Source organism: Scyliorhinus torazame, chromosome 7 (genome assembly GCF_047496885.1).
Source record: "Scyliorhinus torazame isolate Kashiwa2021f chromosome 7, sScyTor2.1, whole genome shotgun sequence".
In the NCBI taxonomy this organism is placed as follows: Eukaryota; Metazoa; Chordata; class Chondrichthyes; order Carcharhiniformes; family Scyliorhinidae; genus Scyliorhinus; species Scyliorhinus torazame.
In genome coordinates, this window is record NC_092713.1 from 51283797 (window position 1) to 51310450 (window position 26654).

At 50.7% G+C, this 26654-nt stretch overlaps 1 protein-coding gene across 2 annotated transcripts in view; it reads right to left on the minus strand.

Moving 5' to 3' along the window:
• Nucleotides 1-25628, minus strand: part of ttc22 (tetratricopeptide repeat domain 22) — a 42656-nt gene extending 17028 nt beyond the window's left edge. Inside the window, exons 1-5 of one of the 2 annotated variants that reach the window (XM_072510695.1) lie at nucleotides 24965-25628; nucleotides 17823-17878; nucleotides 17124-17161; nucleotides 11664-11782; nucleotides 8700-8861 (exon numbers count right to left, since the gene is read on the minus strand). In XM_072510695.1, the coding sequence (XP_072366796.1) occupies nucleotides 8700-8861; nucleotides 11664-11782; nucleotides 17124-17161; nucleotides 17823-17878; nucleotides 24965-25540 (951 nt within the window). In that variant the 5' untranslated portion in view covers nucleotides 25541-25628. Of the gene's footprint in view, nucleotides 1-8699; nucleotides 8862-11663; nucleotides 11783-17045; nucleotides 17162-17822; nucleotides 17879-24964 lie in introns of both variants that reach the window. The other variant, XM_072510694.1, reaches the window with a different exon arrangement.
• Nucleotides 25629-26654: the final 1026 nt, after the last annotated feature.

Sequence of the window (26654 nt, forward strand, 5' to 3'; positions counted from 1 at the left end):
CGTTTTTGGCGCCGGTCGGCGGACATCACGCCGATACCGGAGAATTTCGCCCCTTATGAGGAAAGGCTGAGGGACTTGAGGCTGTTTTCGTTAGAGAGAAGAAGGTTAAGAGGGGACTTAATTGAGGCATACAAGATGATCAGAGGATTGGATAGGGTGGACAGTGAGAGCCTTTTTCCTCGGATGTCTAGCACGAGCTTTAAATTGAGGGGAGATAGATATAAGACAGATGTCAGAAGTAGATTCTTTACTCAGAGAGTAGTAAGGGCGTGGAATGCCCTGCCTGCAACAGTAGTGGACTCGCCAACACTAAGGGCATTCAAATGGTCATTGGATAGACATATGGACGATAAGGGAATAGTGTAGATGGGCTTTAGAGTGGTTTCACAGGTCAGCGCAACATCGAGGGCCGAAGGGCCTGTACTGCGCTGTAATGTTCTATGGTGTCAGGCCGCAGTATAACCCTGCACTCATGAGTCGGGATGTCATATATGCTGGGCTGAAGATTCCACAATCCGAAGAACTAGTCGTCGGGGTCGTCAATGTGCAACACGTCTAGTTGCGGTTCGGATTTGGTAATGGGGTAGCCTCCCAAGGTGAAAGCTTTGTCTGAGTCGTTGTCTTCCAAGACCATATCATCACGTTTTGTGTCGGAGCTGGCATTGGGCTCGCGATGTCCAAAGAAGAATTCAAGGTCTGAGTCATAGTCTTCAAGGACTGTATCATCTCTTTGGGCGGTGCTAACTGTTTGTTGCAGGGTTCTGCGGAGGTTATTTTCAGCTACTGGTCGAATTTCATGTACCGTGCTGTCGTTCCAAGTGAAAGAATCTGGTTTTGAGGCTTTAACATTTTTTTTCCGTGTTTTGGGACATTTCCCCTTTAGGTGGGCGTGGTCCTGGGCCTCTGACGTCATGAAGCGTGTGACGTAGTGCGCAGGAAGCGATTGCGCATGCGCAGATCGTTGTTCCTTTAATTGGGGCCTTGTTCTCAATTGCGCATGCACGGCTGCTCGCGCATGCACAAACGGACCTTCCCGTTCTGTGCGCTCTTCGCGCAACTGCGCATGTGCAGCACCTTTTCCAAGGTGGCTGCAATTCAAAACTGCCATTCGTTGCTGCAAGCCTACCTCACGGTGAGTTTTGGCGCCTCTTTTACCTTTTCTTCTTGTATGTTCCTCGCAGAGTTCTTGGAATTTGTCCAGGACTGCCTGGAAGTCGCTCTTGTTCTGCCCTTTTGAGTATTTGAAGGTCTGGAACATTTCAGCTGCTTCTGGACCCCCGATGGTAAGTAGAAGCTTTATTTTCTCTGCATCCACCACACCATCTAGGCCGGACGCTACCAGGTAGATCTCGAATCTCTGCCTGAACCAACGCCAGTTTTCACTGAGATTCCTTTGGTACGTGAGCTGCTGTTCACTCCTGGAACCATGTTTTGTTATCCTCTTGAAGTAGCATAAGCTGCTTCCTTGATGTGCACTCTGACAAAGGAAGGTTCAGACTTGGAGATAGCTTTAACACGTTTATTAAACTATCAACAATTCTCCTACTTGGATTCGACGCTACTGTTAATCCTTCTATAGCTGCTCAGACTGACGAACCAATCTGCTCCAATCCACGTGGTGGGAGTGATGTTCAATCAACCCTGTGTCTGTACTCACTGAGAGTCTCCACTGGAAAGAGACTGAGCATGTGTGATGTGTCCTTTTATATGGGTTGGTGTAATGCCCCCCTGTGGTAGTGTCACCTTTGTGTGTATCGTGAATGCCCATTGGTGAGGCTTCCGGTTGCGGCTATGTCTAGGTAGGTCGCACGTTCGGCAGCTCCTGCCGGGAATGGACTTTTGGGCTCTCCAGAGGGGCCCCAACGGCAATTGTTCGACGGCTTCCAGTGTGGGAAGGTGACAGCAAGGCCCACCCGACATTATATGGATTGGACCAGGAGTGGAGCGGTGAAAAAAGTGATCTTGGGGCAGCGAAAAGTGCGAGGGAGGAAAAGCAAGATGGCGACGGGTGGAGACCAAGCAGCATGGGCGCAGTGGTCGCAGGAGTTTCTTAAACGCTGCTTTGAGGAGCAGAAGACAGAAATGCTGGCACCAACGAAGGCGGCGATTGAGAAGCTTGTGGAGACCCAGAAGGCCCAAGGGGCGGCGATCCGGGAACTGCGGCAAAAAGCCTCGGAGAACGAGGATGAGATCTTGGGCCGGTGAAGGTGGAGGCGCACGAGGCGCTGCACAAGAGGTGGGCGGAGAAATTCTAGGACCTGGAGAATAGGTTGAGGAGGAAGAATCTTCGGATTCTGGGTCTCCCTGAAGGAGTGGAGGGGCCCGATGCCGGGGCATATATGAGCACGATGTTCAATTCGCTGATGGGCGCGGGAGCTTTCCCGAGGCCCCTGGAGCTAGATGGGGCTTATCGGATCCTGGCAAGGAGACCAAAAGCCAACGAGCCGCCAAGAGCTGTAGTGGTGAGGTTCCACCGCTTTATGGACAGAGAGTGTGTCCTGAGATGGGCCAAAAAAGAACGGAGCAGCAGGTGGGAGAACACGGAGATCCGAATTTACCAGGACTGGAGTGCGGAGGTGGCTAGGAGGAGAGCTGGTTTCAATCGGGCTAAGGCGGTGCTCCATTGGAAGGGGGTGAAGTTCGGGATGCTGCAGCCAGCGCGATTGTGGGTCACGTTCCAAGATCGGCACCACTATTTTGAAACGCCCAATGAGGCATGGAACTTTATACAGACTGAAAAGTTGGACTCAAATTGAGGGTTTGTCATGGGGGGGGGGGGGATGTTTACTGTGTTCACTGTGCTTATTACGTTTGGGGAATGTTCTTTTGGTTTGAGTGCTGGGTGGGGATGGGTGACTGGATTTGATGTGGAAGCTGTGGGAAAGTGTGGGCGTCGGTGTTGGAGGGGCAGGCCCCCACGGAGGAAGAGGGGGAGTGGAGGCCCGTGGATGGGGAGTTGGGGTAAGGCCGCAAAAAGGAGCTGTGCCAGAGGGGGCGGGGCCTGCTCAGGAAAGTGCGGGCTTTTTCCCGCGTTAGGGAAGGACGGGGGGTGGGGCCGAGGGGGGGGGGAAGGACGGTGCTGGAGAGGAGCGCACACTGACTGCCAAGGGGAGGGGGGATTCTCACACTGGGGAGTCGATGGAATGGCGGGAGAGGCCGGGGTCAGCAGGAGTCAGCTGACTTACGGGAGTGTATGGGGGGGGAGCAAAATGGCTAGATGTGGATCTAGCGGGGGGGTGAGGGGGGGAACAGGGTTGCTGCTGCATTGGCCAAAGGGGAGCTGGAAGTAGGAGAGGTGGTCGGGGCGGGGTCTGCCGCCTGGGGGACTGGAGGGTGCGGGAAGCGCGGGTACGTGTCTGGCCTAGAAAAGGAGATGGCTAGTCGGCGGGGGAGGGGGGGGGGGGGGGGAGTAGCCCCCCAATCCGGCTGATAACTTGGAATGTGGGGGGCCTGAACAGGCCGGTCAAGAGGGCCCGGGTGTTCGCGCACTTAAAGGGACTGAAGGCAGACGTGGTTATGCTCCAGGAGACACATCTGAAGGTGGCAGATCAGGTTAGGCTGAGAAAGGGATGGGTAGGGCAGGTCTTCCATTCAGGGCTTGATGCGAAGAACAGAGGGGTTGCAATACTGGTGGGGAAGCGGGTGTCGTTCGAGGCACTGAATATTGTAGTGGATAATGGAGGTCGATATGTGATGGTGAGCGGTAGGCTGCTGGGGGTGCGGGTGGTACTGGTGAACGTATATGCCCCGAATTGGGATGATGCCGGATTTATGAAACGCATGCTGGGTCGGATTCCGGATCTGGAGGTAGGATGCTTGATAATGGGGGTGGGGGGGGACTTCAACACGGTGCTGGACCCAGCACTGGACCGCTCTAGGTCCAGGACAGGTAAGAGGCCGGCTGCGGCCAAGGTGCTCAGGGGGTTTATGGACCAGATGGGGGGAGTGGACCCATGGAGGTTTGTCATGCCGCTGGCCAGGGAATTTTCCTTCTTTTCCCACGTCCATAGAGCCTACTCCCGGATAGATTTTTTTATTTTGAGTAGGGCGCTAATCCCGAAAGTGGAGGTAACGGAATATTCGGCCATAGCCATCTTGGACCACGCCCCGCATTGGGTGGAGCTGGAGTTGGGGGAGGAGAGGGACCAGCGCCCACTGTGGTGCCTTGATGTGGGATTGTTGGCGGATGAGGTGGTGTGCGGGTGGGTGCGGGGGTGCATTGAAAGATATTTGGAGGCCAACGACAACGGGGAGGTGCAGGTGGGGGTAGTCTTGAGGCGCTGAAGGCGGTGGTCAGGGGAGAGCTAATCTCCATTAGGGCCCACAGGGATAAGAGAGAGGGGAGGGAGAGGGAGAGGTTGGTGGGGGAGATTTTAAGGTTGGCAGGAGGTATGCAGAGGCCCCCGAGGAGGGGCTACTCAGGGAGCGACGGAACCTCCAGACGGAGTTCAACCTGTTGACCACAGGGAAAGCAGAGGCACAGTGGAGGAAAGCGCAGGGGGCGACGTATAAGTATGGGGAGAAGGCGAGTCAGATGCTGGCACACCAGCTTCGTAAGAGGGAGGCAATGAGGGAGATTGGTGGAGTTAAGGATAGAGGGGGGAATACGGTGCGGAGTGCGGTGAGAATAAACAAGGTATTTAGGGACTTCTATGGGGATCTGTACAGGTCTGAGCCCCCAGCGGGGGAGGAGGGGATGCGACGATTCTTAGATCAGCTGAGGTTCCCAAGGGTGGAGGAGGAGGTGTTGGCTGGTTTGGGGGCGCCGATTGGGCTGGAGGAGCTGGTTAAAGGATTGGGGAGCATGTAGGCGGGGAAGGCCCCGGGGCCGGATGGGTTCCCGGTTGAATTCTACAGGAAATACGGGGACCTGCTGGGCCCGTTGCTAGTGAGGACTTATAATAAGGCGAGGGAGGGGGGGACCTTGCCCCCGACAATGTCTAGGGCACTGATTTCTTTGATCCTGAAGCGGGACAAGGATCCACTGCAATGTGGGTCGTATAGACCAATCCCGCTCCTCAATGTTGATGCTAAGTTGCTGGCAAAGGTGCTGGCTACGAGAATTGAGGACTGTGTCCCGGGGGTGATCCATGAGGACCAGACGGGATTTGTGAAGGGTAGGCAGCTAAACACAAATATGTGGAGGCTCCTCAATGTGATTATGTTGCCCCGGGTGGAGGGGGAAGCGGAGGTAGTTGCAGCTATGGACACGGAGAAGGCCTTTGATCGGGTTGAGTGGGAGTATCTTTGGGAAGTGTTGCGGAGGTTTGGATTCGGGGAGGGGTTCGTCAGCTGGGTCAGGCTGCTATATAGAGCCCCAGTGGCGAGTGTGGCTACAAATCGGCGGAGGTCGGAGTACTTTCGGCTGTACCGGGGGACGAGGCAGGGGTGCCCCTTATCCCCCTTGTTGTTTGCACTGGCAATTGAGCCTCTGGCCATGGGCACTAAGGGAGTCCAAGAAATGGAGGGGACTGGTCCGGGGAGGAGAGGAACACCGGGTGTCGTTGTATGCTGATGACCTGTTGCTGTATGTGGCAAATCCAGTGGAGGGGATGGCGGAGGTCATGCGGATCCTAAGGGAGTTTGGGGACTTTTCAGGGTATAAACTCAACGTGGGGAAGAGCGAGCTCTTTGTGGTGCATTCAGGGGACCAGGGAAGGGGGATAGATGAGCTACCGCTGAGGAGGGCGGAAAGGAGCTTTCGGTACCTAGGGATCCAAGTAGCTCGGAGTTAGGGGGCCCTGCACAAGCTCAATTTGACGCACTTGGTGGAGCAGATGGAGGAGGACTTTAAGAGATGGGATATGCTGCCAATCTCACTAGCGGGTAGGGTGCAGTCGGTCAAAATGACGGTCCTCCCGAGGTTTCTCTTTGTGTTCCAGTGCCTTCCCATTATGATCACCAAGGCCTTTTTCAAACGGGTAAGTCGGAGCATCATGGGTTTTGTGTGGGCGAATAAGATCCCGAGGGTGAAGAGAGTGTTTCTGGAGCGTAGCAGGGACAGGGGGGGGGGGGGGGGGGGGGCTGGCGCTGCCGAATTTGTGCGGCTATTATTGGGCAGCCAATGTAGCGATGATCTGTAAGTGGGTAATGGAGGGAGAGGGGGCGGCGTGGAAGAGGTTAGAGATGGGGTCCTGTGTGGGCACGAGCCTGAGGGCGCTGGCGACGGCACCGCTGCCGCTCTCGCCGACAAGGTACACCATGAGTCCAGTGGTGGCGGCGATGTTGAAGATCTGGGGGCAGTGGAGGAGACACAGGGGTGAGGTGGGAGCCTCGGTTTGGTCCCCGATTCGGGAGAATCGTCGGTTCATCCTGGAAAGGATGGATGGTGGGTTTCGGAGCTGGCATCGGGCAGGGATTAGAAGAATGGGGGAACCTGTTCATCGATGGGACGTTTGCGAGCCTAGGGGTGCTGGAGGAGACGTTTGGGTTACCCCCGGGAAACGCTTTCAGGTACATGCAAGTGAGGGCGTTTGTGAGGCGGCATGTGAGGGAATTCCCGCTGCTCCCGGCACAGGGGATTCAGGACAGGGTGATTTCGGGTGGATGGGTTGGAGAAGGCAAAGTTTTGGCGATTTACCAGGAGCTGAAGAGGAGGTGGCCTCGGTGGAGGAGTTAAAGGGCAAGTGGGAGGAGGAGCTTGGGGAGGAGATAGATGAGGGTCTGTGGGCTGATGCCCTGAGTAGGGTTAATTCTTCCTCCTCTTGCGCCAGGCTCAGCCTAATACAGTTCAAAGTTACTCACAGAGCGCATATGACAGGGGCGAGGTTGAGTAGGTTCTTTGGGGTGGAGGACAGGTGTGGGAGGTGCTCGGGAAGCCCGGCAAATCACGTCCATATGTTCTGGTCGTGCCCGGCACTGGATGGGTTTTGGAGGGGTTTTGCGAGGACTATGTCCAAGGTGGTGAAAGCCCGGGTCAAGCCGAGCTGGGGGTTGGCATTATTTGGGGTAACGGACGAGCCGGGAGTGCAGGAGGCGAAAGAAGCCGGTATTCTGGCCTTTGCGTCCCTGGTAGCCCGGCGGAGGATTTTGCTACTATGGAAAGATGTGAAGCCCCCTAGTGTGGAAGCTTTGATCAATGACATGGCAGGGTTCATCAAGCTGGAGAGGATAAAGTTTGCCTTGCGAGGGTCTGTGCAGGGGTTCCTCAGGCGGTGGCAACCGTTCCTAGACTATCTCGGGGAACGTTAGGAGGAGGTCAGCAGCAGCCCGGGGGGGGGGGTTCTTTTGGGGGGGCGTTTGGGTGGGTAGGGGGGGGACTTCCCTATTGGTGCTTTTAAATGTCATATGGGGGGGTTATTGTATATGGGGGAAATCCAATGTATAATTTTTGATTGTTGTGTTCTTGTTTCTTTCTTTCTGTTGGGGGGGGGCGTTGTTGAAAATCTGTTGAAAAATTTGAATAAATATATATTTTTTTTAAAAGTGAATGCCCATTGGCCGTGTCCTATCTTACTGGCCTATTGGTTGACTGTCTGTGTGTCATGTCTCTGGTGCTCCCTCTAGTGTCTAGCTAGGCGTAGTGTATGTACGTGAACCCTTTGTGTACTTACAGTGATGTATATCACCACATACCCCTTTGTGAAATTCCTGTGGATATTTTTCTACTTGGAAGGAACTACAAATGTTCAAATTGTTATTAAATCTGGCCGACACCGAAATCTTCATCAATGAGCTATGAACCCAGATTCAACGTATTTTCTTCTGCTTGGGTCATTTTAGCTAAAGTCACCAAAAAGTATCTGCAGTTTTGCTACAAATAATAGAGAAAACATTCCTCCGAGTTCTTGGCAGCATAGTTCACCATCATCCTCTCCTGACAGCATGATCAAAGCTAGGATCTCACCATTCAGGGCGTGAATCTACATTCACTGACACAGTTCATCAGAGACCATCGTCATTTATACAGACCTTTAGGGCTCATAAGGTGCTGGCTCCCTTCTCAAAATCATAGCAGGCAGCTCTTCAGGTGTGCCTCCAAGGCAGACAGAAGACTACCCAGTCCATAGACAGACACCCACCCACCTAGACACACAGATTTTTTTCCCCTGGCTGGGGAATCTAAAACGCCTCGGCACAGTCTCAGGATACAGGGCCAATTATTTAGGACAGAGATGAAGAGAAATGTCTTCAACTAAGGGTTGTAAAGCTCAGGAAATCTCTATCCCAGACAGTTGTGGATGTTCATTGCTGAATATCTTTAAACTGAGATAGACAAATCTGTGGTCTCTCAGGGATTTAAGGGCTAAGGGGAGAGGGCAAGGAAGTGGAGTGAAGGCCAATAATCAGCCATGATCATATTGAATGGTGGAGCAGGTTCGAGGGGTTGTACGGTTTGCGCCTGATCCAATTTCTCATGCTATGTTCAGACGAATGTGCTCTCCTGCCTCGGACATACACACCCACCCACTCACACATGCAAACAGTTTCACACTTTTTAAAAATAAATTTAGCGTACCCAATTCATTTTTTTTTTCAATTAAGGGGCAATTTAGTGTGTTCAATCCACCTACCTTGCACATCTTTTTAGGTGTGGGGGCGAAACCCACGCAAACACGGAGAGAATGTGCAAACTCCACACGGACAGTGACCCAGAGCCGGGATCGAACCTGGGACCTCAGCGCCGTGAGGCAGCAGGGCACCGTGCTGCCCTCGTTTCATACTGTTGATGGTGACAGCGAATGTCGGGAACAATATACCTTTGCCCTCGTGCTGTAAGCTTGCCAGTTTGTTCCTGGGTCTTGAAGAATATTCAAGGCCATGTTACAGATACCAACTGCCATGTCTTGTTTGCCAAGGAAATGAAAAACTTTGGCAAGCCGATTCAGGGTGAATAGATCCGTTTTTGCTGTTTCAATCGCCTGGAAAGTGAACAGGAGAAAGGAATATTTAATTTGTGTATTTGATGAGTTACTATCCATCGACCTTGAATGATGAAAAACAACAAAATCATGCTTCCGGGAACAAGGAGAAGAAAAAGAATAAAAGGGACCTGCATTTATACAGTACCAACCATGGCCAAAGTGTCAAGGGGCAATTAAAGGACGGACAATAAATGCTGGCCTGTCAGTGATGCTCATATCCCATGAATGAATGAATGAAAAATTAACACTTTTTGAAGGGTAACCACTGTTGTAATGTGAGAAATTCTGGAGCCAATTTGCACACAGCAAAATCTCACAAACAGCAATATGATAATGACAGAATAAACTATTTCATTGTAATGTTGATTGAGATATAAATATTGGTCAGGAACTGGGGATAACTTCCCGATCTTCTTCAAAATACTACAATGGAATCTTTCCCATCCACCCAAGAGGGCAGATGGTGCTTTGCATTAATATCTCATCCAAAGATGCCATCTCCGATAGTGCAGTGCTCCCTCAGTACTGCACTGGAATGTCAGCCTGGATTTTTGAGCTCAAGCCCTGAAGTGACTTGAACCCACACCACAACCTTCTAACTCAAGAGGAGAGAGTCCCGAGAGGCAAGAGTCCTGCAAACTGGTAAATGGCAGACACCTTAAGTGATGCAACTTGTGAATTAAAAAGGTACATTAGTTATGCATGTTGTGTAAACACAATATTCTGCCATTTCTATAGGCGCCATTTTCCCATCCTAAAGTTACCTTTTACATGTGAAAATCTGTAGATTCACATTACTACCACTAGATGGTAGTTCATAAACTTCAGAGATTGCAGAACTCCCTTTACCTACATCATCACCATACACTTGGGAGGTAAATTTGCATTTTCTTGAATTCTGGTGCGTAACATTTCCATACAATCCCTGCAGCATAGGAGGAGGCCATCTGGCATACCGGGTCTGCACCGACCCTCCAAAAGAGCACCCTACATCTAGGCCCACTCCCCCGCCCTACCACCAGAATCCTGTGCAGTGATCATGGCTCCTAACCTAATCTTTAGACTGTGGGAGGAAACTGGCGTACCCGGAGGAAACCCATGCAGACACAGGGAAAACATGCAAACGCCACACAGTCATCCAAGGCCAGAATCGAACCTGGGTCCCTGGCGCAGTGAGGCAGCAGTGCTAACCACTGTGCCACCGACCTTTGAAAGAAAGTCATGGAATCCGGCACAGGATGAGCAAAAGTTTCTTCCAACCAAATACTGGGAAAACCAACACCATTACCTTTGGGCCCTGCCACAAATTCCATTTCTTAATTTTTGGAGATTTTAGTAATTGAGCCAGTGGGTGGCAAAACACTTCAGTAAGGCGGTGCTAAATATACATATGAGGCAAGAACCAAAGAGGGAATAGGGTGATTTTCTTCAGTTTACCTTGGGCTGGTGTGGTCAGAAACTCAAGAAGGAACCATTCTGCCAGCTCCCTGAACGTTTACTCGCCCATATTGATCCCCAGCATCTACTGGAGATCAGAAGCACCCAGTGACACAGGGCAGGTGCAGCCAAATAAAAATGGTAATTGTAGAATATTGTGGGTTCCCTAAATCACCGAGAACAAGGACTTTCAACAATGATAGTTCATTTCCGAGCTCAACCGCTATATACAACAATTGTGCTCTGCCCGCGATGCCAAATGTATCCCTCTTTCTTCCCTTCTAGAAACAGGGCTGTAACATTTGCAATGTTTGGACTACTATTGTATTATGAGCCTGACATTAGTCATAAGCCTCCATTTTCCGATTCATCTTTTTCTTACATTTTTCCAATTAAGGGGCTATTTAGTGTGGCCAATCCACCTACCCTGTACATCTTGGGGTTGTGGGGGTGAGACCCATGCAGACAAGGGGAAAATGTGCAAACTCCACACGGACAGTGACCCGGGGCCGGGATCGAGCCTGGGTCCTCAGTGCTGTAGGCAGCACTGCTAACTACTGTTCCACCATGCCACCCCTTTCTGATTCATCTTGACCTATTTAGTCATCCAAGGAACTCTAGATTTGGATTCTCTTCCTGTTCCTTTCATTGAAATGTGTCTAGTTTGTAATCAAACTATTTATCTTCAAAGGCCTTTCATTGATTCAAATCCAGCCAGGAGAGATCACTTTTCAACAAATGCACGGAGATTAAGGGATTGTCTTACTATCCTGGAAGAATAATATTTTTACCAATGTATTTTAATTCTACATTATGAGGCACAGCACGTCCGATGTTGAATCCAGCAAGATCAGCAATGTCACTATTAACGAAGGAAGGGGGAAAGAATATGAAAAACAATATTGCTGAATTTTTAAAGGAAATCCCTTTGGCGAGCCATATAATAAGAAAATATTTCTGAAGCATCATAACACAAAGAAACACTGAGCTGAATCACTACACACTTGTCTGTTCACAAACTGAAAAGCATCTTAAGAGTTGTCAACACCCCTTTAAACAAGGATATCAAGCCTCCTGGATACCTCTTCGCACAATCATATCAGACAAATAACATTATGGGCACCATGCCGGAGGAGGTGACCCACATTCATTTATCTGCCTGATTGATTATGTTCTCTAACTAGATTTTGGCTTTGACTGGACTGCTTGGGGAAGGAGTCCTGTTCACATCTTATAAAGTGCATTCCCTTTTCTTTATTTATTCCTTCCCATTCCAACCACTAAATTGGTTATTGAAATCTCCTAGAACAATAAGATGTTATTATTCCCAACCCTGGCTAAAACCAACTCACAGGACCTCACCTGTCCATAACAGTCAAGTGGATCAGTCCCAGAGTATCCGCAATCATGAACTGCCATTGGAATATTGGGGAAAGAGTCTGCCCTCTCAAGCATCATTCCCAAGTAACACAAGGCAAGAGCTAAAAAAAAAAAAGAGAACAAAATAAACACAGCTAATGCTGATGGTTGCTGATGACATTGCAATAGAAACAGTTGTTACACAGTCCAGTTATTTATTATACAAATTGTAATACACAAGTTATATTCATTTTTAAACAGCTATTTTCTGAATATTAGTGTTTAAATACAGTTACACATTGCACGTACTTTGTTCTCAAAATAATAATGAGGTTTAATAGTACATTATTTTGTTTTTCTAAATTTAGAATACCCAATTTTTTTTTTTAGCAATTAAGGGACAATTTAGCATGGCCAATCCACCTACCCTGCACATCTTTTTGCATTATGGGGATGAGATCCATGCAGACACGGGCAGAATGTGCAAACTGCACACAGACTGCACACCTGGGGCAGGGATCGAACCCAGGTTCTTGGCACCGCGAGACAGCAGTGCTAACCACTGCACCACCATGCTTCCCCAATCGCGCAATATTATTTACGTGCAAATGTTGGAGTAATGTCAGGCAAAACAGAGGTGAGATTGAACATGGAAATCAGAAAGTTGCTGGCCTGATCCACCCCTCTTTCATTAACTCCCTGAAGAAGGCTTTTTGAAGCCTGCCTCTCCACTGATATACATTTGCGCATTGGACACAAACTAGACTCACTATGTTAGCCCTTGTCCATTCCCATTCAAGTATTAACTGCTGCCAGTCGATATCTCTGGTTATGAAAATGAACAAATGCAAGTGTGGGATGTCATGCCTTCAGGTTTTAATTAGTAGAGATTTTAGAAATAGAAATATTTTCCCCGGCCTCTTTTTACTCTCTCTCTCTTAATCCAATCTTTCTTTCCGTCTGTTTATTTCTCTTGCTCTATTTGATTTCACACTTAATTCACCACATTAATTTGCACTTCTTTCTCAGTCTTGGTGCTGTTAATTTCAATATGATTGGTTAACGAGATGCACATTTGCTTGCATTGTTCAGTGCAGGGGGGTGGGCACGGGAGCAATAGGTCAGAAGGTGAGAGCATTGAGGGAGAACTAGGGAATAGGGACAGTGTGGCTCTGAGGCAGAGCAGACAGGGAGAAGTTGCTGAACACAGCGGGTCTGGTGGCCTGAAGTGCATATGTTTTAATGCAAGGAGCATTACGGGTAAGGCAGATGAACTTAGAGCTTGGATTAGTACATGGAACTATGATGCTGTTGCCATTACAGAGACCTGGTTGAGGGAAGGGCAGGATTGGCAGCTAAACGTTCCAGGATTTAGATGTTTCAGGCGGGATAGAGGGGGATGTAAAAGGGGAGGCGGAGTTGCGCTACTTGTTCGGGAGAATATCACAGCTGTACTGCGAGAGGACACCTCAGAGGGCAGTGAGGCTATATGGGTAGAGATCAGGAATACGAAGGGTGCAGTCACAATGTTGGGGGTATACTACAGGCCTCCCAACAGCCAGCAGGAGATAGAGGAGCAGATAGGTAGACAGATTTTGGAAAAGAGTAAAAACAACAGGGTTGTGGTGATGGGAGACTTCAACTTCCCCAATATTGACTGGGACTCACTTAGTGCCAGGGGCTTAGACGGGGCAGAGTTTGTAAGGAGCATCCAGGAGGGCTTCTTCAAACAATATGTAGACAGTCCAACTAGGGAAGGGGCGGTACTGGACCTGGTATTGGGGAATGAGCCCGGCCAGGTGGTAGATGTTTCAGTAGGGGAGCATTTCGGTAACAGTGACCACAATTCAGTAAGTTTTAAAGTACTGGTGGACAAGGATAAGAGTGGTCCGAGGATGAATGTGCTAAATTGGGGGAAGGCTAATTATAACAATATTAGGCGGGAACTGAAGAACATAGATTGGGGGCGGATGTTTGAGGGCAAATCAACATCTGACATGTGGGAGGCTTTCAAGTGGCAGTTGAAAGGAATACAGGACCGGCATGTTCCTGTGAGGAAGAAAGATAAATACGGCAATTTTCGGGAACCTTGGATGACGAGTGATATTGTAGGCCTCGTCAAAAAGAAAAAGGAGGCATTTGTCAGGGCTAAAAGGCTGGGAACAGACGAAGCCTGCGTGGAATATAAGGAAAGTAGGAAGGAACTTAAGCAAGGAGTCAGGAGGGCTAGAAGGGGTCACGAAAAGTCATTGGCAAATAGGGTTAAGGAAAATCCCAAAGCTTTTTACACGTACATAAAAAGCAAGAGGGTAGCCAGGGAAAGGGTTGGCCCACTGAAGGATAGGCAAGGGAATCTATGTGTGGAGCCAGAGGAAATGGGCGAGGTACTAAATGAATACTTTGCATCAGTATTCACCAAAGAGAAGGAATTGGTAGATGTTGAGTCTGGAGAAGGGGGTGTAGATAGCCTGGGTCACATTGTGATCCAAAAAGACGAAGTGTTGGGTGTCTTAAAAAATATTAAGGTAGATAAGTCCCCAGGGCCTGATGGGATCTACCCCAGAATACTGAAGGAGGCTGGAGAGGAAATTGCTGAGGCTTTGACAGAAATCTTTGGATCTTCGCTGTCTTCAGGGGATGTCCCGGAGGACTGGAGAATAACCAATGTTGTTCCTCTGTTTAAGAAGGGTAGCAAGGATAATCTCGGGAACTACAGGCCGGTGAGCCTTACTTCAGTGGTAGGGAAATTACTGGAGAGAATTCTTCGAGACAGGATCGACTCCCATTTGGAAGCAAATGGACGTATGAGTGAGAGGCAGCACGGTTTTGTGAAGGGGAGGTCGTGTCTCACTAACTTGATAGAGTTTTTCGAGGAGGTCACTAAGAAGATTGATGCAGGTAGGGCAGTAGATGTTGTCTATATGGACTTCAGTAAGGCCTTTGACAAGCTCCCTCATGGTAGACTAGTACAAAAGGTGAAGTCACACGGGATCAGGGGTGAGCTGGCAAGGTGGATACAAAACTGGCTAGGCCATAGAAGGCAGAGAGTAGCAATGGAGGGATGCTTTTCTAATTGGAGGGCTGTGACCAGTGGTGTTCCACAGGGATCAGTGCTGGGACCTTTGCTCTTTGTAGTATATATAAATGATTTGGAGGAAAATGTAACTGGTCTGATTAGTAAGTTTGCAGACGACACAAAGGTTGGTGGAATTGCGGATAGCGATGAGGACTGTCGGAGGATACAGCAGGATTTAGATTGTCTGGAGACTTGGGCGGAGAGATGGCAGATGGAGTTTAATCCGGACAAATATGAGGTAATGCATTTTGGAAGGTCTAATGCAGGTAGGGAATATACAGTGAATGGTAGAACCCTCAAGAGTATTGAAAGTCAAAGAGATCTAGGAGTACAGGTCCACAGGTCATTGAAAGGGGCAACACAGGTGGAGAAGGTAGTCAAGAAGGCATACAGCATGCTTGCCTTCATTGGCCGGGGCATTGAGTATAAGAATTGGCAAGTCATGTTGCAGCTGTATAGAACCTTAGTTAGGCCACACTTGGAGTATAGTGTTCAATTCTGGTCGCCACACTACCAGAAGGATGTGGAGGCTTTAGAGAGGGTGCAGAAGAGATTTACCAGAATGTTGCCTGGTATGGAGGGCATTAGCTATGAGGAGCGATTGAATAAACTCGGTTTGTTCTCACTGGAATGAAGGAGGTTGAGGGGAGACCTGATAGAGGTATACAAAATTATGAGGGGCATAGACAGAGTGGATAGTCAGAGGCTTTTCCCCAGGGTAGAGGGGTCAATTACTAGGGGGCATAGGTTTAAGGTGGAGGGGCAAGGTTTAGAGTAGATGTACGAGGCATGTTTTTTACGCAGAGGGTAGTGGGTGCCTGGAACTCGCTACCGGAGGAGGTAGTGGAAGCAGGGACGATAGGGACATTTAAGGGGCATCTTGACAAATATATGAATAGGATGGGAATAGAAGGATACGGACCCAGGAAGTGTAGAAGATTGTAGTTTAGTCGGGCAGCATGGTCGGCACGGGCTTGGAGGACCGAAGGGCCTGTTCCTGTGCTGTACATTTCTTTGTTCTTTGTTCTTTGCAGTCCCAGATGCTCAATTCCCCTGGTTGTGGTGTGATCAGTTCACACGTTTGTGAAATACGCATGTGGCTAACAATGCCCTCTCTGTGTCTCCTCTTGAAAAGCTCGCCCATAACCGTCAGGATAGGGCCCTGACTGGTGGAGGGGTGCCGGACACAAGAATCCTCACCTCCTTCGAAGTGCAGGACCTCGGGGTGACTGGGATGGTCCAGGACAGATCGGTCAGCCACATGGAGGCTGGCGGACACCGCAGAGGTGAGGGACCACGGGCCTCCACCCTGACGATTGTCAAACGCGAGCCTTACTGACTGGCCCATTCCTTTCACTGACCACATGTCCATTCTCCTGCAGGTCCTCCAGGCAACAGAGCCGGCCCATCCTGGACAGCACCTCTTCTAACTCCGAGGAGAACAACTTTGAGGATGCAACCGTAGTGGCGGCACAGCTGTCATTCCCACCCTCCACCAACGCAGATACACGCACATCGGTGGGAAATGTCAGTGGTCATGCTTCGGGGCACAATCTGGTGAGCACCACACTGCTGATGATGCACATCAGATGGAGGCAGGAAGCCCCAGGCGAGACAGCAGTCACAGGGCTACTAGATCCCAGCCTGATGCTAAGCCTGTGGTACAGAGTTACCCGGGGCTAATGGAGAAGATAGGGATTGGATGAACATTCAGACGGAGATGTCAGCGTCACTCCAGCAGATTCATAGAGCTTGGAGGAGTCCCAGAGGCTAAGGGCACAGGAGATGGCACTGGCATCAAGGCCAACACTGCTAGGGTGGAGACCGCAGTGGAGAGCCTGGTGCTCAACGTTGGAACCATGGATGAAGGTGTCTCAAGGCATCGCGCAGTCGGTGATGGCCATAGCGGAGGGTCTCGGCAGAATATCCGACTCACAGGGGGATGTCACCTAGTACCAGGGTGACCTTGATGAGGTTCTGTGTGACATGTCCCGCTCTCAGATGGGCATGCCATGGCCATGCGGAGATACGGGGTGGTACTCAGTAATTGTATGGAAATGGGGCTTATGTAGTGATAATTGGTTTCTCGCCATGCTACGGCGAGATCCCGATTTCGCCTACCGGAACGGGCTGGCTACATCGCAAACTGTCTTCTCCCACTATTCACCGGCCTCAGTACGATTGAGTGAGAGCGCAACGAAGCCGGAGAATCGTGCCCCAAGTCTGAATGGGTACAATATGGGATTGATCTGATCCTCCATTTATATTTCTGACAATTAAAAAGAGAGGTTCGCCGCCTCTAACACTACCTCTATATTGAGCACTGTCGGACTTGAGAACCTCCCGCAGTAACAGCAATGATCTGTTGAAATATTTTAGGCGCTTACAAGCAGAAGGGTCCTTGTTCATCAACATCCCATCCAATCTACCAGAGAAAGAGAGAGAAAAAATGACAGATTTAATTCTTTAAGTTTAGGATTAAATGAAACAACAACCATCTAAAAGAAACATAGCCTAGTTTTAGGAACAGGCAGCAGTCGAAATGGAGATATACCAGGGCAGAGATACAATACTTGATGTTTTACAATGAAACATTCACCTGATGATTATAAAACATACAAACCAAATAGGATTAATATGTCCTGCTACTTTAAATTAAAGTATCAATATTGCTGGTGTAGCAACTTAAAACTTTAAAAACTGAAGGGGCTGCAAGGTTCCTTCCCTTACTGCATCTCACTGTATCAACAATTCATTTTATTCCTTTTTCCTTTGTGTACTTATTGAAGTTATTGCCTGACCAGATGCTTTGTCTCATGTATTATTTGTGTCTTGGCACAAAAATAAAGAATTTACTGATCCATGGCTCGACAAGGAGGATATAGGACAAGCCTGTAGTGGATGTAATTATACAGAAGGAATAAGCTGCCCAAGTGACAGACAGCTGTGTGCTCACAGGTCTCTTAGGATAGTGACAATCCATTGCATTGTGCAATAATGATGCGGGTCTATTCATAGAATTTACAGTGCAGAAGGAGGCCATTCGCAGATTGCTCGGATGCCGATATTATAACAGGTTCTCTTACCTAATAAACATGGTAACCATTGTGAAATACCAACTCCTTTTTTCTTCTGAAGTTACCTGCAGAAAGAAAATCGTAGCAAATTACAGTGCAGAAGGAGGCCATTTTTTTTTTTAAACAAACAATTTTATTGAGGTATTTTAGGCATCTGGAAAAAGTGACATTGTACAGTACAAAAAAAAGCAGTTAAGACACAAATTAAACATAGTGCAAACCACGGCTCTGTTCACGCAAGGACTGCCTCAATTTCCCCCGACTCTACTCTACTTTACTCTACCCTACACCACCACCACCCCGCCCCGCCCCCAACAGCTGACGCTTAAGTCTGCGAAGAAGTCAATAAATGGCTGCCACCTTCGGGCGAACCCTAATAGTGAACCTCTCAAGGCGAACTTGACTTTCTCTACGCCAAGAAAGCTCGCCATGTCCAATAGCCATATCTCAGCCCTCAGGGGCTTGGAGTCCCTCCATGCTAACAGTATTCATCGCCGGGCTACCAGGGAAGCAAAGGCCAGAACGTCGGCCTCTCTCTCTTCCTGGACTCCCGGGTCCCCCGAAACCCCAAAGATTGCCACCTCGGGGCTCATTACCACCCCAGTTTTCAATACCCAGGACATGACATCTGCGAATCCCTGCCAATACCCCCTGAGTTTAGGGCACGACCAGAACATGTGTACATGGTTAGCCGGCCCTCCGGCGCATATGGCACACTTGTCCTCCAGCCCGAAGAATCGCTCATCCGGGCCGCCGTCATGTGGACCCAGTGCACGACCTTAAACTGGATCAGGCTGAGCCTGGCGCATGTTGCGGTCGTGTTTACCCTGCTCAGGGCTTCTGCCCAGATGCAGTCTTCCAGCTCCCCCCCGCCCCCTCCGAGCTCCTCCTCCCACTTAAGCTTCAGGTCCTCGGACTGCGTATCCTCAGCTCCCATTAGTTCCTTGTAGACATCTGAGACTCTACCCTTTCCCACCTCTCCCCTAGAAACTATCCTGTCCTGCCTCCTCTTCGGCGGGAGGCGTGGGAAGGACGGCACCAGTCTGCGTACAAAATCCCGCACCTGTAAGTATCTAAAGTCGTTCCCTCTCGTCAGCCCAACCTTCTCCTCCAGCGCCCTCATGCTCGGAAAGCTCCCTTCCAGGAACAGATCCCCCATCCTCACAATCCCCGCCCTCCTCCACAATCCATGTTCCCCGGGGCAAATCGGTGGTTGCCGCAGATTGGGGTCCACACCAATGCTCTTCCCTCCCCTACATGCCTCCTCCACTGGCCCCAGATCTGAAGAGCCGCCACCACTATCGGGCTGGTGGAGTACCGTGCCGGCGGAAGCGGTAGAGGCGCCGTGAACAGGGCTGCTAAGCTAGTGCCCCTGCACGAAGCAGCCTCCGTCCGCTCCCAAACCGACCCCGCACCCACCATCCATTTCCTTATCATCGCTATGTTGGCCGCCCAGTAATAGTTGCAGAAGTTCGGCAACGCCAGCCCCCCTCCTCCTCTGTTCCTTTCAAGCATCACCCTCTTCACCCGCGGGGACTTCCCTGCCCATACAAATCCCAGAATAATTTTATTCAGCTTCTTAAAGAAGGACCGCGGGATAAAGATGGGGAGACACTGAAAACAAACAAAAACGTGGGAGAATCGTCATCTTAACAGTCTGCATCCTCCCCGCCATTGACAGCAGGAGCGCATCCCACTTCTGGACCTCCTCCCTCACTCGTTCCACCAGTCGGGACAGGTTGAGCCCATGCAACCTGCCCCAGTCCCGTGCCACCTGAATCCCCAAATATCGGAAACTCTCCCCCACTAGCCTGAACGGCAACCCCTTCAGCCTACTCGCCTGAATTACAAACAACTTGCTTTTAGCCATGTTCAGTTTGTAATCGGAGAACCGTCCAAATTCCCTCAGGGTTGCCATAATACCGTCCATCCCCACAATTAGGTCCGATACATATAACAGCAGATCGTCTGTGTATAACGAGACTCTATGTTCGACTTCCCCCCCGGACCAGCCCTTTCCAGCCCCTCGAAGCTCTCAGTGCAATTGCCAGCAGCTCTACGGCCAGCGCAAACAGCAGTGGTGAGAGAGGGCAGCCCTGTCTTGTCCCACGGTGCAGTCTAAAGTAGTCCGATGTCGTCCTGTTCGTCCTTACACTCACCTCCGGGGCCTGATATAATAACCTAACCCAGTCGATGAACCCCGCCCCGAACCCGAACCGTCCTCGTACCTCCCACAGATAATCCTACTCGACCCAGTCAAAAGCCTTTTCAGCATCCATGGCGACCACTATCTCTCCCTCCCTACTCTCCGGGGAGCATCTTAATCATGTTGAGCAGCCTTCTTAGGTTGGCCACCAGCTGCCTCCCCTTTACAAACCCGGTTTGGTCCTCCCCAATTACATCCGGTACACAGTCCTCAATTCTAGTCACCAAGATCTTGGCCAATAACTTAGCGTCCACATTGATCAAAGAGATCGGCCTGTATGACCCACAAGCCTCCGGGTCCTTATCCCGTTTCAGAATAAGTGAGATGGTGGCCTGCGACATCGTCGGGAGTAAACTCCCTCTGTCTCTTGCCTCATTAAAGACCCTGACCAGCACCGGCCCCACTATCCCGGCAAATTCTTTGTAAAACTCCACCAGATACCCGTCCGGCCCCGGGGCTTTACCCGACTGCATGACTTTGAGGCCCCCCAATACCTCTTCGATCCTGACCAGGGCCCCCAGTCCGTTCACCAACCCCCTCCCCACTCGGTCCCCCAGGGGGTTCTGAAGTGCACAGGTTCCTATAAAAGTCCCTAAAGACCTTGTTCAGCCCTGCAGGGTCACCCACTAGATTACCCTCCCCATCCACTACCCTCCCTATTTCCCTAGCCGCTTCCCTCTTCCTTAGTTGTTGCGCACGCATTCTACTGGCCTTCTCCCCATGCTCATAAATCGCACCTTTTACCTTTCTAAGCTGCCCTACAGTCTGGCCTGTAGTCAGCACCCCAAATTCGGCTTGCAGCCTCTGTCGTTTCCTGAGTAACTGGCCTCGGGGATTCCGCGTAACCCCTGTCCATCCGTAGAATTTTCTTAATCAGTCGGTCCGTCTCTGCCCTGTCTGTCCTGTCCCCTCTCACCACTGCCTTCAGTGCCTCCCAGAGCACCGCTGCCGAGACTTCTCCAGCATCGTTCACCTGCAGGTAATTCTGCATGCATTTCCTCAGCCTCTCACACACCGCCTCGTCCGCGAGTAATCCGACTTTCAGCCTCCATAGTGGGCGCTGAAAGCTGTCCTTACAAAACTGCAGGTCTACCCAGTGCGGAGCATGGTCTGGTATGGCAATTGCCGAATATTCTGTCCCCACCATTCCGGCCAGCAGGTCCCTACTCACAACAAAGTAGTCAATTCGGGAATACACCTTGTGGATGTGGGAGTAGTAGGAGAACTCCCTCGCCGTCGGCCAACTAAATCTCCACGGATCTGCTCCCCCCATTTGCCCCATGAACCCTCTCAGTTCCTTTGCCATCGCTGGCAACCTGCCAGTTCTTGAACATGACCGGTCCAGGCTCGGGTCCAGGACTGTATTAAAGTCCCCGCCCATGATCAACTTACGCGAGTCCAAGTCGGGGATCTTCCCCAGCATCCTCCTAATAAAATCCACATCGTCCCAATTAGTGGCATACACACTGACCAGGACTACCCTCACCCCTTCGAGCTTACCCCTCACCATAACCAACCTGCCACCCCCATCCATGACTGTGCCCTTCGCCTCAAATTGTACCCTTTTATTAATCAGGATCGCAACCCCCCTCGTCTTGAATCAAGCCCCGAATGAAAGACCTGACTGATCCAGCCCTTCCTTAACCTAACCTGGTCTGCCACTTTCAGGTGCGTCTCCTGCAGCATGACTATGTCCGCCTTCAGAACCCACAGATGTGCAAACACACGCGCCCTCTTCGCTGGCCCATTTAACCCTCTAACATTCCAGGTGTTCATAAGACATAGGAGCGGAAGTAAGGCCATTCCGCCCATCGAGTCCACTCCGCCATTCAATCATGGCTCAATTCAGCCTGGTTGGGGGGCACTTCGCCCCCCCTTTGCCGATCAGCTATCCCCTTTCCTTGGCCAGCCCCCCAGCCATGTGCCACGCTTCATCTGGCCCGCCTCCTGACCGGCTCCACCCATGACCTCCTCACTGTTGCCATGCCCGGTTTCCATCACCGTCAGCAGAACAACTCCCCCCCCCCCCCGCCCTCCCTCTAGCAACACCACCCTATCACCTAACCCCTGCTTTAATCTAACTATATGGACACCCCCCACCTCGGCTTCCGTTGACTAGCCCCACTCAGCTAGCCTGGGGCTCCCAGCCTCGGCGCAAGCGGGTCTCCCACCCATTGTTCCCAGTCACCCCTCCCCGACCCATCCATACCACTTCCCCAGATCAGCCCTACTTAAGCAAACACACTGTACAAGTCATAAACAACCCCCACAATAGCACAATTCAAGTTAAACAAGAAAAAAAGAGATAAGAAATAACAGGCACTCTCAGTCCTTCCCATGCAGACACAGAAAAAGATTGCACAAAGTTCCCCTGAAGCATCCATGTTAACCCATGTTAACCCAATCCTTTTAACTGTTTTCTTTGTTATTTTGCAGCACATAGTGGTTAGCACAATTGCTTCACAGCTCCAGGGTCCCAGGTTCGATTCCCGGCTTGGGTCACTGTCTGTGCGGAGTCTGCACGTTCTCCCCGTGTCTGCGTGGGCTTCCTCCAGGTGCTCCGGTTTCCTCCCACAGTCCAAAGATGTGCAGGTTAGGTGGATTGGCCATGATAAATTGCCCTTAGTCCAAAATTGCCGTTAGTGTTGGGTGGGGTTACTGGGTTGTGGATATAGGGTGGGGGTGTGGACTTGGGTTGGGTGCTCTTTCCAAGAGCCGGTGCAGACTCGATGGGCCGAATGGCCTCCTTCTGCACTGTAAATTCTATGATTCTATGATTTTCCCCCCAGCCAAACTCAAACTAATTAAAGAGCCCAAAAAGGAAACATTCAGGTAAACCATGCAATAAGAACACACCCCTACCACCTTCCAACCCCCTAAAAATGTCGAAAAAAGAAACGACAAAAACAGACCCGAACATGCAGGCAATTTTCAAAACGGGAGAACACCACATATACTTAAAAAGTTCTAACATGAGTCCAAACGCCCTCAGCTCAGGGCCAGCCCTTGCTTCTTAACGAAGTCCATCGCCTCTTCGGGTTCCTCGAAATAGTGGTGCTGACCCTTATACGTAACCCACAGTCACGCCGGAAAAAGCAGCCCGAATTTCACCTTGTTTTTATACAGTATCTCCTTCACCTGCCTGTAGCCTCCCCTCCTCCTGGCCACCTCAGCGCTCAAATCTTGGTAAACACGCAGGGTGGTATTGTCCCAAATACAGCTTTGTGTGCTCTTTGCCCATTGCAGCACCCGTTCCTTGTCCAGGTACCTGTGAAAGTGTACCACCATCGCTCGTGGGGGGACCCCCTCGTCACGGCTGCCTCACCTGCACTGTGTGTGCCCTGTTCACCACCGGCGGGCGCGGGAACACCTCGTTCCCCAGCACCTTCTGAAACAAACCCTCCACATACGTGGCAGCGTCCAGCCCCTCTGCCCCCTCTGGGAGGCCCACGATTCTCACGTTCTGCCAGCGAGATCTGTTGTCCAGGTCCTCCAGCCTTTCCAGAAGCACTTTTTGCTGGTCCCTCAACCTCCGAATCCCCACATCCGCCATTGTTTGAAAGTCAGCCTGCTCCTCCACTGACTTCTCCAACTGCTGGAGCTTCTCAGCCTGATCATCCAGCCATTTGTCCATCCGGTCAATCGACTTCTGTAGCGGCTCCAAGTTGTCACGCTTCAGAGCCAAAAAGTCCTCCTGCATAGTCTGCAGCAGCTGCTCCATTGTGGGCTGGGCTGTCGACGCCTTGCTCTACATGCCAGCCATGCTGGTCTCTCTCACAGCCTCTACTGTGCCCTTACTCGACCACTTCTTCTGCTGTTTACGGTCCCTCCGGCTTCTTCGGTCCATACAATTCTGTATGGGTCCTGTGCCCGAGTACTATTGCTTTCCAGTTCCGCGCTCAAAAACGCAAAAATGTTGCGGGAAAAGGTCCAAAAGTCCGACCGAAACGGGAGCCACCAAATGTGCGACCTACTCCTTCATAGCCGCCACCGGAAGTCCCAGGAGGCCATTTGGTCGGCAGTGAGTGTGCTGAAACACCCGTGCTTTCTGGAAGCTCAGTAAAGTTAGCTGGGGACAGGGGTTCAAAACACAGGCACTGGGTGGGAGTTCTAAATTCAATGAAAGCTATCTGGAATTGAAAGCTTGGCTGAATAGGGGCTGGTTTAGCACAGGGCTAAATAGCTGGCTTTTAAAGCAAAACAAGCAGGCCAAGCAGCACGGGTTCAATTCCCGTACCAGCCTCCCCAAACAGGCGCTGGAATGTGGCGACTAGGAGCTTTTCACAGTAACTTTATTGAAGCCTACTTGTGACAATAAGTGATTATTATTATTATTATGGTAACTGTTAAACCTTTGCGGATTGTTGTCAAAGCTCTGGCCGGTATTCTCCGTTGCGAGTCAGCCCCGCTACCGCTGTTAGTGAGGACGGAGAATTTGGTGCTCAGCCAAATCTCCTATTCACTGCAGCGGGACTGCACGGAGAATCCCACTGCCGCGAACCGAGGGAGAATCCCGCTGCCGCGAACCGAGGGAGAATCCCGCTGCCGTGAACCGAGGGAGAATCCCGCTGCCGTGAACCGAGGGAGAATCCCGCTACCACGAACTGACGGAGAATCCCGCTGCCGTGAACCGAGGGAGAATCCCGCTGCCGTGAACCAAGGGAGAATCCCGCTGCCGTGAACCGAGGGAGAATCCCGCTGCCGTGAACCGAGGGAGAATCCCGCTGCCGTGAACCGAGGGAGAATCCCGCTGCCGTGAACCGAGGGAGAATCCCACCCTCAATTTTTAAAAAAATTATTCATGGGATGTGGGCATCGCTGGCTGGGACAGCACTTGTTGCCAATCCCTAATTGCTCTTGAGCTGAGGGGCTTGCCATTCCAGAGGGCGCATAAGAGTCAAACCTCGCGGCTCTATGTGAGCTGGAAAGGACACCTCTGTCTCACCTTGTCTTTGCCATAAAGCAAGGCTTTGTCATAGAGCCCGATAGCTGTGCTCAGCTTCTCGGCGTGATCCTCCTCGCTCTGCAGCCCCACGTCGAAGGCGCTGGCGTAGGCATGTTCCGCCAGGCACCTGGCTGCCCGGAGTGGCCGCAGCGTCTCCGCCTCGCCCCCCTCCTCCTGCTCCTCCCCCTGCTTCAGGCCCATCAGCTGGGACAGCCGCTCCACGCACTCGTTCGCCCGCGCCTCCTGCTGCAGCCGGTCGTACACGTAGCCCAGGTTGGCCCAGGCGTTCAGGTTGCCCGGCTCCTCCCGGCAGACGCTGGAGAAGATCTCCTCGGCCGCCTGACACTCGTCCAGGTGGAAGGCGAAGACCCCCAGCAGGTTCCGTGAGGCAAAGCGCTGGGCGCCCTCCTCCGCCTCCAGCTGCAGGCTATCCCGTTTCAGCTTCGCGTCCCTCCGCCGCAGCCGCTCTTCTTGGAGAGGCTCGAAGTTCAAATTTAACTCCAGGTGGAAGTGTCCGGGGATGTAATCCATCTCCTGAATGATCTCTTCGATTTCTCGATCTGAATCCTCCCCCATCTCTCGTTAAAGAAGAAACTCTCTGGGTGTCTGGACCACATTTAGGAAGAGCTTTATCTCCTGTGTGACTCCCGGCACTGGTGTCCTATCCGGCCTGGGAGGGAGGAGGCGTTTTGATGTGGGTGGGGCTGGTGAAACTCTCCTAACTGAGTCGATGGCTCTTTTTTTTACTGTAGCTTTTTGGATACAATACTGCAGATTCTGGAACAATCAGGAATCTGTGGCGAGAGAAACTTTGGTCAGAATTGGTACAAGTTAAAAGATGTAACACGTTTTAATCCTCCCCCACAGGCACCTTAAGGGGACAGAGATGAGGAGGAATTCATCTTCTCTCAAAGGATCATTTTAGACTTTGGAATTTTCTACCTCAGAAACCTGTAGACAGAGGTTCAGTCTCTGAGTATGTTGAAGAAGGAGCTAGATTTTTGATTGACAATGGGAGCCAAGGGTCCTGGGGATCAGGCAGAAAAGAGGAGTTGAGGCCACACAATCAGACCAGCCATGATCTCATTGAAAGGCAGTGCACCAGACCAAATGGTCTACTCCTGCTCCTATATTTTATGTTCTCATGTAATTCTTGACATCCAAGAAAACTTAAACCTACGTCTTTCTCGGATACAGCACACATTCAGTAACCAAAAGTGATCTTGACATCTGCCTCAGTAGGATCCACTGTCACATAAGAGATTTTGATATTGCCCATTTTTCCACATGACAACAGTGACAACGTTTCAAAAGTACTTTAGTGGTTGAAAAGCACCAGGGGTGAAGAAAAGTGCTATATAAATGCAAATCATTTTTTTCTTTAACGTCTCCATTATTGCACTGTCAGATTCGACTTCCCCTCAAGGCTCATGTTGATCACTTCCTATAGAATCATAGAATTTACAGTACATAAGGAAGCCATTCGGCCCATCGAGTCTGCACCAGCCCTTGTAAAGAGCATCCTACTTTTTAAAAAAAATTTAAAGCACCCAATTCATTTTTTGTCCAATTAAGGGGAAATTTAGCGTGGCCAATCCACCTACTCTGCACATCTTTGGGTTGTGGGGCGAAACCCATGCAGACACAGGGAAAATGTGCAAACTCCACACGGACAGTGACCCAGAGCTGG